The sequence below is a fragment of the Macaca fascicularis genome, chromosome 5 (genome assembly GCF_037993035.2).
Source record: "Macaca fascicularis isolate 582-1 chromosome 5, T2T-MFA8v1.1".
Classification (NCBI taxonomy): Eukaryota; Metazoa; Chordata; class Mammalia; order Primates; family Cercopithecidae; genus Macaca; species Macaca fascicularis.
In genome coordinates, this window is record NC_088379.1 from 168,290,485 (window position 1) to 168,305,719 (window position 15,235).

A 15,235-nucleotide genomic window follows, 5' to 3' on the forward strand; every position below is an offset into this window, starting at 1 on the left:
CATGCTATTACAACATTTCTCGCTTCTCCATCCCCTCCATCTGCCTGTTTAGCTCTTACTAACCCTTCACATTTCAGTTCAAGTGTCTTCTCAGCTATAAAACCCTCTGTTACATCCCCAGTTTATTTTTAAGAACGAATTACCTAGGAATATAAATAAGAAATCAACCTAGAGTTTATTTCAGTTGCAGAACTTATCACATTGTATTGCCATTAATTATGTAGTTGCACATATCTACAACTATACTCTGATCTCTTACTGACAATGACTGTTGTTGTTTTTTTTCATCTCTTAAACTTAAGAGCCTGGAAGGGTATCTAACACATCATAGGATACTGAAGAGGTTTTGTTGAAAGATTGAAAAACTAGGACTAGGGTAGGACTACAAAAATTTTGAATATCACAAATCAAGCCCATTTGTTCATCTCAAACATTAAAAAAGTGTCTTCAGCATTTGCAGCTATGATGGATGATTGCTACTTTATGCATATACATTTTATGCATAGTTCGCTTACTAATACACTCCTTCTGATGATCTGCCTCATATTTTTGGATATTCTTATGTGTTAGCTCTGCATCATCTATTAGGTATAAACTTGAATATGGACTCTACTTCCTTTGAAACTGCTTATAATGTCTACTTGAGGAACGGTCTCATATTTTTTCTACCTGTTCAATAACATATTTTAATAGCTGTATTACCTGTGAGAATGGTAAGACTAAGAATGTGGTAACATACATTTTGAAGGGCATATAATTCAACTTTTGATCCTGGGCTTATGCTTTGAACAGTTCTGTAAACATTCTTTTTAAAGACTAAAACAAACCAACATACCAAAAATAAATAAATAAACATTTTCCCTTTCATTTCCACTTAAATATAGTAAAGCTATATTTAGACTTATAACTAGATTTAAAATATTAACTACAAAAAATAGATAGGAAATGGAAACATTTTAAAAAATATTACAGGATACTTATCTTTTCTCAGAGGAGTTTTGAACTACAAAAAGAAATAATCGTATGGCCTATATATGGATTTACATAATAAAATGTTATATTGTCAAAGGAATCCATGCTCTCTTCTTCTTGTATATATATTTGTGCTGCAAAACTGAAAAACAATATAATTAAAGAATGAAGTAGTGATAGGTAAGACAGCCATAACTTTTTGAAATGAATAAATAAAATATAGTTAATAGTAGCTGCAGGGAAGAGAATGTGCCAATAATAATGGAAAACTTTAACATCAGTATTTTCTTTGTAAATTTTAATGTAAAGGGAAAATAAACAATGTCTGTGGCTATCAAATATTTCTGAAGATCTAAAAAGATGGTTTTTCTACACATATGTTTGTAATGCATGCTCATTAATGGCATACAGTCGTAAGTAGTCAGGTCTCAACGGGGACTCCAGATCTTCGATTCAAAATATTTCATTTACAGACAAAGAAAATGAAGACTGAAAAATCAAGTGCCTGTCTAAAGCCACACCACTAATTTGAGATCAAGCCTGGCTACAACTCAGTTATTCTGATAAGTGTCTATTATAAAAATATGTATGTGACATATGAACATATAAAATACATTTGTATCACATCTATGTGTGTATGTATTTTTAACATGGATATTTGCTAGTAAAAAGAATTATACATTCTTTCTGCAAATCAGTCACTGCTTTAAGGTCAAATCATTAGAGCATCAAAAGGATAAATAAAGTGTTGCTTAAGGAGCACAGTATTTATCAGAAGTCAATAAAATGTTAATGATGCCCCTGTAGGACCTCAAAATTGTCGTTAAGTTTTCTGGGAAATGGACTCAATGTACACAATACTTTGGGCAAAACTTTTTTTCAATAGTTTTTTTTCCCTGAAAGTAATAATAAAAAAAATCATGTATTTTAAGTTCTAAATATTGATTTGTATGACAAATCATTACTATTTCAAAGAAATCAATGCAGCATAGAGCATCATAAAATATTTTGATAACACATCTTTTAAGCATTAAGGATTTAAATTTACCCTGATAGGAAAAGTGGATGAAGAAACATTTACTCTTAAGGAGTACAATGAAATCCTCAGAGAAATAAATGCATGAAGTAAAATAATACTGTTTTCTCTAGTTTATTTACCCATACTTCTTCTATAACTAATATATCAAAATCAAATATCATTGGAGATTATACCAAAGCACTTTAGTCATTGCTTTCCACAAATGGTAGCTGTTATTAAAATGCAACAGTAGCTTTGACAAAAACCACAGTCATGTGCCTCAGCAAAATGTTACTCCAGGAATTGTTGGGCGACTGTTTTATTGTTCAATAATTTGTCTTAGGAGTCCCAAGTGACCTTTAACTTTTACCTTTCTTTCGTAACTGATAATTAACTGTAATAACAGGGCAATAGCCAGTTTAATTTTGTAACATGCACAAAATCCAACTTAATTTCCCAAACGAGCATTTTATAAATAGTGAGTAGGAAAAATACATAAAATAGAGGTGGACATTACTATTTCTGTTCTGATATTCCCCTCCGCTTAAAAGTTACTCCATAAAATAAAAATAAAATTATTATGTTCTACAAAGAGTAACGATGATCAGTCTCGAATCCCTCTTGGGAAATTTAAAGGTAAAAGCACCCTCATCTTCATATCTTTCTCTTTATCTTTCTCATATTGCCTAAATTTGTACATTGATAATGTCCTCAAAACAAAAATCTCTTCATAACTTGTCCACTCCAGATGTCCTTACTACTGTGTATTGTCACATGTATTTAAAGAAGAAATGCCAGCTCCCTTTTTGAGACTTGTTTGTGGGTGCAGTGGGAAGGGAAAATGGTCAGGTTAATTACAATCTCTGTGTCAAAGGCACGTGGCCTTTTATTTTCAATACTCTAATAACAGTAACTTCATCCTAAAGGCTCATATCATCAAAATAGAAAACAAAGTTGTGGAAAAGAAAAAATAAGATTTGTTTTATACTTTTAATATGCAAAAGCCTGTAGCATAGACCAGTGTTTTGAAAGACAGTCACAATGGGGTTCCCTTGGAAGTTGTTTTAAAGACAATGTGTATTTGAAGTGTACATGTTATGACTGTGCAAGAGATGGAAGGATAGAAATTTATGTGGCAATTTGTACTGCATTAACCGCAGAGACGGTGGAATTAAGAAAGTCTATAAAACAAGCCTTATTTCTCAAGGTTATTCCTTCTTGACACTTTCATCCCCTGCTCCCTACTGCAGAATCCCAGGTGCCTGCTCAGAAGGCCTATTCTGTTAAGCTTTTGGGGAGAATATATTAATATTTCAGAAATAACACACAGAAGAATAAAACAGGAACTGTGTTTCCTTGAGTTCTTTAAAAGCTCTTGGATGGCTCTTTGACTGATGAAATGGCAATCTATATAGATCCCCTGAGTATTGAATGCTAAAATTCAGCAGAAAGGGCGCACAAAACATTTTCTTTGACCTCTGGTATAACAGTGATGGCTGCCCCAGATGTGAGAATTACAAGTCACAGTGCTCCCAAGGGGTACAGTTCTCTTCGGTTTATAAAGAGCTAGTCCCACAGGACTCTCTACTCAGCAGGAGATGCTGTCTGTTACATAAGAGTTCTCAGTATTAAAGGGTACAATAACTATACCCTTTCTCATGGTAAAGCTATGTCCAAAGACACACAGACCTCTACCCAATCTCTCTTTTCTCCTTTCTCTCTCTCTCTCTCTCTCTCTCTCTCACACACACACACACACACACACACACACACAGAGAGAAAGAGAGAGAGAGACGCGCGCGCGCGCACCTAAAGTACCTGCCAACTAATGATTAGCTAAAAATAAAGCAAACCTGCGCAATACAGATTTGGAAACATTAGAGATGGAAATCATGTTGAGAAGGAACAGAAGGATAGGGTTTTTTCTTCTTCTTTTGTGTGGGCTTTTTTTCCCGTCTTTTTTTTTTTTCTTTTAACCTATGACAATTCATTTTTAGCCCTTCGTCTTCTCTTTGCTATTGAATATAGTCTTGAGCAGCGTTGATTTCATTTCAGCTTCACTCCCCTGCTCTTGCCACTTGCCCACACCCACAGCTGCCACTCCTTGGAGTGGGGAAACTTCCCTTCTATTCTGCTGGGCGCATCCCCGCAGACTCCCTTGCCTCTCCTGGACATTGGGTGAGCCTCCCCACCGCCACTCTTCCTTACTTCAAAAAGGTGCAAAGGAGGAGCAGTGTTCTGTTTTTCTTTTTTTCTTTCTTTCTCCCCACCCCGCCCCCGACAATGATAAAACCTGAGACTCGAAGCTTGTTCTCAGGCATACTAAGCACTTAGGGGCACAGCCATCCTCACACCAGTTCAAGACTTCTCAGAGTTCACTACACAGGGCTTAGGGCTGGACTGGCAAAACTCAATTTGCCCATCAAGTTAACTTGGTCGGCCTGGGACCCGAGGCCAGGGTGAAAGGGCGACATCCCGGGGCCCTGTGGCTTCTCCCTAGAGCGCCCAAACAGCGGCGTAGGTCTGGAATGCCCCCGGCCCCCGGATTTGGAAGAGGCTGGCGCGGAGCAGGCGCCCTGGAGCAGGGTCTCGGGGGTCCCCGGAACAGTCACGTGTTCTCGAGACGCCGTTAAACCCCCGCCCCCTCTTCCCCACCGCCGCCTCCAGGTCCTGCTCCTGCTGTTGCCGCCGCCGCTGGGGTACAGGAGCTATCGCGCTGGGCCGCGCTCCCGGGAGCCCAGGGCCTGCAGTGGCCGGGGCGCCCCGAGGTACGGGCTCCCGCCCCTCCCTGCCAACCCCTTTCGCGCCGGGTAGGCCTGCACCCAGGGACCGTGGCGGGTCCCCGCGCGGGCTGCGAGTCTGCGCTGGTCCCTGGGAGCCCGCACCCCTGTCTCTGGTGCCAGGGCGTTGTCGGGGGTCCTAAGAGGGCGGGGTTGGGAAGGTGAAGGGAGTGCGGCTGGAAAAATGGGGATTAGGGTGTCGGAACAGACACTTGTCAGGAGTGAAGAGACAGCGCAGAGGGTACTGGGCTGAATTCTTTCCTACCGAGCAGGTCCCTCCAGTTCCCAACTCACCCGGGTGGAGCAGGCGCGGGCCGAACCCGGGAGGAGAGTGTCGGGGATCTGCGAAGGAGCCTCCTGGGGAAGGGGCGGGGGATGGACAAAGCGCTGCCCCAGGCTAGACGCACTCTTGCTGCAGCCCGGCTGGTCTGGAGCTAGGAACGGCAGCCCGCGGGGTGCCCGGGTCAGGGCTCAGCTCTAGCGGGTCTCTGGCGAGGCCAGGGGCGCAGCCCGCGAGGCGCCACTCAAGCCGTCCAGCTGCCGCGCAGTCCAGCGCTGACCTGAGCCCGGGAGTCAGCTGCGCTCCAAGGTTTGCGCTCCTATTTGCGAGGTGTCTTCATATGACAAATGCGAGAATAGCAAACATCCATAGAACTCGAATTCCAGAAACGGGAATTCTTTTTTCCAAGTTCACAGACCTTTAGTTAATCTTTTAAAGGAACTGAGGCGTTGTGTTGGACCAAAGCCAAAACGGTTTTACCATAGACCATGGAAAATAGCCTAAGGCTCTTTCAGAAGAATCTTGCAGTTCGAATGCAATTTTAGATTTCAGATTTCTCAAGGGAAGAGAAACTCTGCTGTTAGAATTTGGAAGGGAGGGTGGTGCATGCCTGTGTGTTTGTCAGCTGAGCAGAGCTGTATTTATCTTTCCAATTCAAATTGTGCCAGATTCTGGCTTTAAGAACAAACCATGGGAATATTTGAGAACATGGAATCATGCTGCTGTTCCATGAGCACAGCAAAATAGACAATAGTTGATATTGTATCATTGCAGGAGGAAAAGAATTACATATATTTTATTCTTTTGTGTGATTGTCATCCTTTGTGAGAGTGATGTATATTTTCATAAGGCAAGAAATTATTCAAACAAATAAACCTTATTTAAATGTACAAGTCAGATTTGTAATATCCTTTGAATTCCCTGAAGTTCCTCCTATTATTCTTAAGAACACTTTCTTAAAATACTTTCTTAAAATACTTAAAATCTATTCAGAAGGTTTCATTTGTCTAGGTGTCAGATATAGAAGAGTTTATAAGAAAATTCCAGTAAACCTCTGAAAAGACATTATTTTTTATAAGTTGCCATAGTTTAATAAAGAACTTTTATTTTTCACACTTTTTACTCAGAGATTAAAGTTCTGTGTTTCAGCCTGGAAATTCTGATGGTGGGAGATACAACTATTATAAAAGAGAATGAGTAAATATAGTAATTAGGTATGACAAAAATTTCATGCTGTCGATATCAGATTTCTTGTCAAATAATATTCCATGTTAAAATATTCTTTCTCTGGCTATATTTCATAATTTCTGTAGCAATCTGAGAAGATTCACACATATCATTACTTTTATAATGGATAAAATATATTGCATAAGAATGTACAGCACTCATAATAACACTTGTTGAGAAGTAGAGGGTTGTTAAACATATTTGCATTTCCATTGTAGGTCTGCTGACTGTGTTTTTCAGGAAAAAGGAAGGGAAAAGGTAAGTTTAAGGAAAGAAATCTTGCTTTTTTGTTTGTTTGTGTTTTCATTTTAAGAGGGTTCCTGTACCTTAGATTTTCGACTTAAATCTGATTGGACAAAATTTTCCTAATGTTTAAATTATCCCCTGGCTACCAGGAGGCACTTTAAAAAAACTACATATCCACCACCACCCCTCCCCCACCCCTCCTCCGCGCCTCCAGCGTTTGCAGTATTCATCATTCAGTTGTAAGAAAAAATTCTTCCTTCTTTGGAACAAAGATTCACAAACATGCTCATTTTGTGCAGACTATATATTAGGTATTGTATGTGTGTATGTTTATGTGGTAGATGGTGTGGGGTGGGGCTAGAGGGAGAGCAGGAGAAAGTTGACTACAGTCGCACCAAAATAAAATGAATAAATGAATGTGGAATGAATGAATGAATGCTAAAAGAGAATTTTTTTAATTTGCTAATCAGTCTATCAGTAGCTACATAAAGTATTCATTATATTCGGCAATAATACAAGTGTCCATGCTATAGTGAAATAATATACTACTGTCAGTCAGGAGAATGCCATTCATTTATTAATTCATTCATCATCCAATTTGAGGCCTTTTACATCTCAGCAATCTACAGTTACTCAGGGTGTGAGCTTGAATTAATCCATCATAGAATATTCTTGGCATAGCACCTTGCATTACTCATCTTTATGCTTAGAGCAGAGCAGAACACCTAGCAAAATATATGTTCAGTAAATACTTCTCGAATGAATAAAAGAAGGAACAACTAATCATTCTTAGCTATTCATTAATAGAAGGAGTCTACCCTTTAAAATTATATACAAATTATGTACTTTCTTAAAATACTCAAATATTTTAGGGAATGAAAGAAGCATCCTCAGTTTTTTCTCCAGTGTTCAATGAATACTCAAGATGGCATTTATTTCATCTTCTTACTAAGGAGATGTGGTTTTATAATTTAATGCATTCAATATTTTATGTGCATGTATTTAAAATAAAAGTTTTAATAGCAGACTGCACAGTCGTGGAAGCAGATATACTTCTTTTTTCGTTTACATTTTTTAAATGTTTTGTCAATATATCTTGCAGTTTTAGTTTCATGTTGCTTGTGTGATAGCCTTTATCAATGAAGATATCCAAATGAAAATTTAAAGTGCTAAACTCTCTTTGTTGTCTATCTAGGTATCTCCTCCTCATTGCATTTTGGGGCCATTTAAAACATCTATAATTTCAATGGTTCTCTATAAATGTATATATAAAGATACATATACACACATATGTATGTACACACAAATTTATAGTCATACTCTATCCTGAATTTTCCCACATTGTCAGGATGATTCATTTCTGTTATTTTAAAGCAAGGGAAGTTAAATTGCTTTTCTAAAATGATTGGTAATGAATATTTACTTTAGCATCCACTATGTGTAACATGCTTTATTAAACATTATTTCTAGAATGAAAAATAATTAAGACTTTTATCTCCATTCAAATATAATAGAGAGATCTAACCACATGGATTGGAGAAAAATCTGAATTTTAGACTCAAAACTATGTTGTTTCTATTACCACAAATTGTGCTGCATCTTCTCTTTCTTCAAAAAATTTTGGACAGCAATTTTACACTAAGTAAGTAAGTATCATCCACAGTTCCATGATCCAAAAAGGCACAAAGCCACTGTAGAAGGGGCCGTCTAATTTCTCTCTTGTTCTTGCTTAGGAAGTACAAGGAAAGGCTATCAGTAACAACTGACCTACCACAAAGTTAGAAGAAAAGGATTGATTCAAGAAAGGTAAGTCAAGGGAAGAACAACTAAGCAAGATTGCAGTTACAAGCAGCCTGTACACATGATAAATATAAATAGGATCATGAATAAGCTGAATTGAGCCAGAGGGTCATCAGAACTCAGGAAATTAGGCAAAAGCACCAGTCAAAGCTGTTTTGATTATAAGCTTGCTGACCTATCCAGAGTAGGTGCTGAGAGGCTGAGAGGCAATATGATGAATAATATGATTCAGTAGGTCATGCGAGTCACTTTTGTACCAGGTGTTCTTTTTCACTGAGGCAATATCAATGTAAATTGTTGGCTAGGGTCTAAGAATGAATGAATGCAATCCTCAGTCTTTGAATTAACTTATCCTTTAAAAGGATGTAGTTAGCTTCCAGAAAATAATTTGGTCAACACAGAATCACTTGTAGAAGTTGTGAAAAACTTATAACTTTTCTCATAGCACAAGGATGACTCTGTCATCCTGTTTGAAACTTGCTATATATAGAACTGAAGTTAAACTTACTTGTAATGAATGTATGTACACAGTAGTATTTGCCATTTGGAAATTTATTGAACTAAGACCTATAGGTCCCTCATAAATTAAAGATAACAGTTATTACTATTAATTTAAATAAATGTATTTTTATAGTTTTAGTATAATTATTCAATTATAGATCTAGAAATAAGTAGATCAACATATATTAATAGGTAACAAAAGTGTTTTTTAAACTATGTGTATATCACAATCTCTATGACAGTGTATTTATTGGAATTAATTTGCTTGCTGGTTTGTGTTTTCTGTAGGAAATTCTTGTTTAAAAAAAAAAAACTTAAAGTGGCCAGGCACACAGTGACTCATGCCTATAATCCCAACACTTTGGGAGGCCAAGGTGGGAGGATTACTTGAGGCCAGGAGTTTGACACCAGCCTGGGCAACATAGGCAGACCCCATCTCCACAAAAAAATAGAAAGATTAGCCATATGTAGTGGCATGTACCTGTAGTCCTAGCTGCTTGGGAGGCTGAGATGAGAGGATTGCTTGAGTCCAGGTGTTCAAGGTTACAATGAGCTGTGATCACACTACTGCACTCCAGCCTGGGCAACAGAATGAGACCCTATTTCTAAGAAAAAAAAAAAGTGTTTTGTTTTTTTTTTAAATGAGAGGAAGGGGTCCTTTTGCCTCTTACTGGTATGTTATGGGCAATTTAGTGCTTCATCAGGCAGTAGCATCAAAAGTCTAATATGTAGAGGTAAACATGTAATGCCATTGAGGTATGACATTAATTTAATTTGAAATGAAAAAACTTATTACTGGAAGTTATATTAATATCACTTCTACATTTACGTTTAAGGTATAATGTTTTCCTTGAACAATGAATTGATTGACTCATTCATAAGGCAAAATCTATACACAGTTTTTAAATTAATAAGCAAGTGAAATTTGTTTGTTTGTTAAAAAAAAAAAAAAAAAACACCAACAGCACTGCTAGTCCATCAGTGGTTGTCCTAATCAGAGATAATCTGGCATATCCCAAACGATTGAGGATTGGTCACAGAAAGATGTCATCATTCAGCATTGTATCTACACAGTCAACAGTACAGCTTGACAAACAGATTTAATGAGTGCCTACTATATGCTCCTAGGTCAGGAGATAGTAATCCTATTCTCAAGGCGCTTAAATTTGAACGTTGTATGAGCTAGGTGATATTTGTTACTAGAGTTTTGTTTGAATATTTTATTCTCTCATAAACATTTACTTAATACCTGCAGTGGTAAAATTACTCTGCCATGTATTGGGATGGATTCCAAAGTGAGTAAGAGATAGTTTCTGCTTTCCCATTGCTTGTAAATAAACAAGGTAGACGGCTAGGCATTATAACGCAATGAGAGCAGATTATGATATGTAGCATCAGACAACTGTAAACAGAATGTTAACAGGAGTTCTGAAGAGGAGATCATGTCCAGCTGAGTTGACCAGGACAGGTGACTTTTAAGTTTGGCCTAGATTGAGATAGAAATGAATAGAATTTTTATGGTAAGATTATGCGACTATACTATGTACCAGGTATATTGACTTGGAGAATAATATTAATCAGTGATTGTAAAGCATATATCTTGAAGTTCTTGTCTACATTTGCTTTTTCTTTCCTTACGTTATTTACTACACAAATTTTAAAAATACAATCTATTATCTTAACATAAGTTAATACATCTTGGAAGTAATGATAAAATTAAACTTACTATAATCATTATTGGCTGATATTTGCACTGCACTTGGAACGAGTTAAAGATTTCATAAACTTTCTTAGGAGATTAATAAGGTCATGGGAGCCGATTGTAAAATTTAGTTTCCGTCTGAATAGATTAATTTAAAGTAGTCATGTAATTTTTTTTTAGGTTGATGACAAATGTCTTTTTATTCCAAGCAGGACTATAATATGGATTTAGAGCTCGATGAATATTATAACAAGACACTTGCCACAGAGAATAATACTGCTGCCACTCGGAATTCTGATTTCCCAGTCTGGGATGACTATAAAAGCAGTGTAGATGACTTACAGTATTTTCTGATTGGGCTCTATACATTTGTAAGTCTTCTTGGCTTTATGGGGAATTTACTTATTTTAATGGCTCTCATGAAAAAGCGTAATCAGAAGACTACGGTAAACTTCCTTATAGGAAATCTGGCCTTTTCTGATATCTTGGTTGTGCTGTTTTGCTCACCTTTCACACTGACATCTGTCTTGCTGGATCAGTGGATGTTTGGCAAAGTCATGTGCCATATTATGCCTTTTCTGCAATGTGTGTCAGTTTTGGTTTCAACTTTAATTTTAATATCAATTGCCATTGTCAGGTATCATATGATAAAACATCCCATCTCGAATAATTTAACAGCAAACCATGGCTACTTTCTGATAGCTACTGTCTGGACACTAGGTTTTGCCATCTGTTCTCCCCTTCCAGTGTTTCACAGTCTTGTGGAACTTCAAGAAACATTTGGTTCAGCGTTGCTGAGCAGCAGGTATTTATGTGTTGAGTCATGGCCATCTGATTCATACAGAATTGCCTTTACTATCTCTTTATTGCTAGTTCAGTATATTCTGCCCTTAGTTTGTCTTACTGTAAGTCATACAAGTGTCTGCAGAAGCATAAGCTGTGGATTGTCCAACAAAGAAAACAGACTTGAAGAAAATGAGATGATCAACTTAACTCTTCATCCATCCAGAAAGATTGGGCCTCAGGTGAAACTCTCTGGCAGCCATAAATGGAGTTATTCATTCATCAAAAAACACAGAAGGAGATATAGCAAGAAGACAGCATGTGTGTTACCCGCTCCAGAAAGACCTTCTCAAGAGAACCACTCCAGAATACTTCCAGAAAACTTTGGCTCTGTAAGAAGTCAGCTCTCTTCCTCCAGTAAGTTCATACCAGGGGTCCCCACTTGCTTTGAAATAAAACCTGAAGAAAATTCAGATGTTCATGAATTGAGAGTAAAACGTTCTGTTACAAGAATAAAAAAGAGATCTCGAAGTGTTTTCTACAGGCTGACCATACTGATATTAGTATTTGCTGTTAGTTGGATGCCACTACACCTTTTCCATGTGGTAACTGATTTTAATGACAATCTTATTTCAAATAGGCATTTCAAGTTGGTGTATTGCATTTGTCATTTGTTGGGCATGATGTCCTGTTGTCTTAATCCAATTCTGTATGGATTTCTTAATAATGGGATTAAAGCTGATTTAATGTCCCTTATACACTGTCTTCATATGTAATAATTCTCACTGTTTACCAAGGAAAGATCAAATGTGGGGTCATATAAAATATATTTATGATAACTATTTATGTATAATAAATAGAAATTTTGTTAACATGAAATTTAATTTATGTGAAAGATTTCTGGATTTGAATGTCAGTTCATAATATATGGAAGATAATTTTATGTTGGATTAATTTATTTAGTTGTGTAGTCAGTGTCAATCCAATCTGTAATTTCATTTTAGAAAGTTGTATTACCTTCCACTTCCATGTTGTCTTATAAACAAATGAATTGTATTTTTTGTTGAAACTAAAAGTTATGTGTAACCAACTCAGTACTTTTGTCCAAAAATATAATAAGAAAAAATTTTTCTTGAGGAACTTTTAATTTCAAACTTGAAGAGTATCTACCAGCTATCTATATTCATTTCTACTCCGCAGGCTTCTTAATGTTTAGTTTGTGAAGTACAGAAAAAATTTAATATGCCTAGAAAATCATAACTAAATGACAACTGTATGCCCAAATTATGATTATAATCTTCAACATTAAGTACAGTTTTGAAAGTCCTGTAGGAAAATGCTATTGCCTATTGAGAATTGGTCAAATTGTCAATTTAACTCCACTGTCCTAGTAATACACGAGTAATTTACCATATAAAGAATTTTAAATCCTTTCCAGACTCATTATACAACATTAAACACTACCAATAAAGTTGTTTTCATATACATCTTTTCTATTCTAAAATGTGAAGTCTAAATGGTATCTGTATTTCCAATTATTAAATAATTTTGAAGAATATTTTAAATGTGCACAGATAATTAATTTTTTGGCCAACATATAGAATGATTAACATACTTTATACTATTTCAATACTGTAGTTTCATATGCTGTCTTATTAAATTGAGGTCAGTCTTCTCAATCGTTGAAACTTTGTGTTAGCCTAGTCTTTTAAAGAACCAAGTCTCTGAAAAACAATAGCATATTTGCATATATGATTCAGATGTGCATAATAACATTGATGTCTTCAGTTCCTATAACTGATTTAAACCTTTTCCGTATTGATTCCTGTTCATAATAAGGGAAAACAATGAAAGAAAACAAATACAAAAGCTCTAAGTTTGTAAGTAATAAGCCATGCTGGTAAGTATTTAATTAATTAAAAATCCAGAATGTCTATGGGGCATTCTTTATGCCCTCCTTCTTCCCTGGATGATATCCACCTACGGGAAATTGATGTGATTTCTTGCCATGCGGGAAATAGTGCTGGTCCACAAAATATCCTCTACTGCTTCCTGTTGAACTCCAGTTGAGGCACAATAATCTTGCCTTGTCTCTGTGTTACATCAGGCTCTGATGTACCATGTATGCTCTGTTCTCAACAAGGTTAAGGCCTGAGAGTCCAGCTCCAGAATCCCCAACCCCGGCTGACATGGTAGGATTGATACTCTCATTGACTTAAACTGTCATTACTTGAGTGTCAGCCACATCCTCTGTTTTGTTCAAAGGTTAGGCTGTCTACTCTGTGGAGTCTTGCTATGCAGTCAATGACATTGCCCCTTGCCAAACGTGGAAACTATTGGAGAACTTTACATTCATCACTGGAACTCTGCAGGAACTTATGAAACACTGCTCCTCACATAGATAACAAAGAACTGAGGCAACTTGGGCTTACTCAGGCCTTCTCTCTACTCAGATGTGATAAGCTGCCCTATCAGCTCTGTTGTGTCCACTCCACATTGGTACAATAGCACTCTGCTTCTCAGTCCTTCTTTAGACTTTCAGATATAGATCTGCTCACGAGCCCCCTCTGCTTTTAGCTTCCCTCGAATCTTTCTAGTGCTATGTGAGTGCCTTTCCCAGGTTTTTATATTATAGCAGATGGAAAAGATGAAAAAACTTGGTTCACCTTTGCTTTTCTCTGTTTTCCTCTTTACTTTTTATTCTAAGGGATTCTCCTTTTTTCTGCCTAATAAGAATGTTCCTCACTAATATCATCCCTTTTCTCTGCACTGTGACATAGTAGAGCTATGTTAATCAAAGTTTGCTTTTGGAAGGGAAGATTTTATGATTAAAACTTTTTTCTTCACTCAGTCTCACCATGGACAAAAGAAGAAGGGAAAGGGGAGTAATCTGGAGACTAATCTCATTTAAAAGCAATTGGTATTTGCACTTTCACTAGCACAATTAATTTCAAGGTTTGATGTTAGTGGCTGAAGGGAGAAAAATCTCACTGATAAGGGCTAATATAAATGCATAGGGAGGTGTTTTATCCTGTTAGAAAAACTTACATTAGCAAGTACACAATAACTGTCAAACTTCACAGGTTTTATGGCTGTTGATAGATGAGTTTAGTTAAGCTGGATAAACTAATTTGGAGCTCTTAAACTATTGAACTCGAAGCAAGAAATTTTTCTTTCCTAAACAGAAATAACTGAATGTTCTTAATAATTGAAAGTTGAGAACTGTGGATGGGTTGGTGGACAGAAGTCATTAAGATTTGGATTAATGGTTTTAGAAGATTATTATGAATAATGATTTATTTTATAGACACTTGCTTAGTGAGTTAAACAATTTATGTTCATTCAAGTCTCCATTGCTCAAAGGCTGATTATCTTTTTCCTATTCTCTCCTGGTGTCTGACTTGATTACTTGTTCAATAGCATCTTCACAAAAGCATGGCTAGGGGAAATGAGATGAAATTATAAACAGTCACCCTCTTTACTTTTTTGCAATTATTTAGTAATATTTAATTCAGGAAGAGATGTTAAATTGGGCATTAGTGGTTATTTAACCAGACATGGTGGCTCACACCTATAATCCCAGCATTTTAGGAGGCCAAGGTGGGAGAATTGCTTGAGCCCAGGAGTTCAAGACTAGCCTGGGCAACATTGGGAATTTTGTCTCTACAAACATTTTAAAAGTTAACTGGGTGTGGTGGCTCATGCCTGTAGTCCTAGCTGCTCAGGAGGCTTAGTTGGAAAGATCGCTTGAGCCCAGGAGTTGGAGGCTGCAGTGAGCCATCATCATGCCACCGTCCTCCAACTTGGGGAACAAAACAAGACCCTGTCTCCAATAATGTGTGTGTGTGTGTGTGTGTGTGTGTGTGTGTGTGTGTATTCCTGCCAGCTATGTTGCCCATTACTGTGAATAATAAAACACTAGATTA

The 15,235-nt window shown here is 36.9% G+C and overlaps 2 protein-coding genes across 10 annotated transcripts in view; one reads left to right on the forward strand and one right to left on the reverse strand.

The window, feature by feature from the left end:
- Positions 1-5,600, reverse strand: part of NPY1R (neuropeptide Y receptor Y1) — a 21,260-nt gene extending 15,660 nt beyond the window's left edge. Inside the window, exon 1 of the mRNA XM_005556213.5 lies at positions 5,065-5,600. The gene's annotated coding sequence lies outside the window, so the exon portion shown is untranslated. The remainder of the gene's footprint in view (positions 1-5,064) is intronic.
- NPY5R (neuropeptide Y receptor Y5) lies at positions 4,650-12,997 on the forward strand. 9 transcript variants are annotated; one of them, XM_074040698.1, is made up of 5 exons: positions 4,650-5,359; positions 6,496-6,535; positions 8,038-8,169; positions 8,257-8,329; positions 10,739-12,997. In XM_074040698.1, the coding sequence occupies exon 5, from the start codon at positions 10,748-10,750 to the stop codon at positions 12,083-12,085; it is 1,338 nt and encodes a 445-aa protein (XP_073896799.1). In that variant the 5' UTR covers positions 4,650-5,359; positions 6,496-6,535; positions 8,038-8,169; positions 8,257-8,329; positions 10,739-10,747; the 3' UTR covers positions 12,086-12,997. The 9 variants fall into 9 exon arrangements, with proteins under 9 accessions (XP_073896799.1, XP_045248942.1, XP_005556266.1 ...); XM_045393007.3 differs by having other exon boundaries at positions 8,038-8,165; XM_005556209.4 differs by having other exon boundaries at positions 4,650-4,758; positions 10,736-12,997.
- Positions 12,998-15,235: the final 2,238 nt, after the last annotated feature.

Coding starts and splice junctions, on each gene's coding strand:
- NPY5R (XM_074040698.1), top strand. CDS start 10,748: ATGGATTTAGAGCTCGATGAATATTATAACAAGACACTTGCCACAGAG.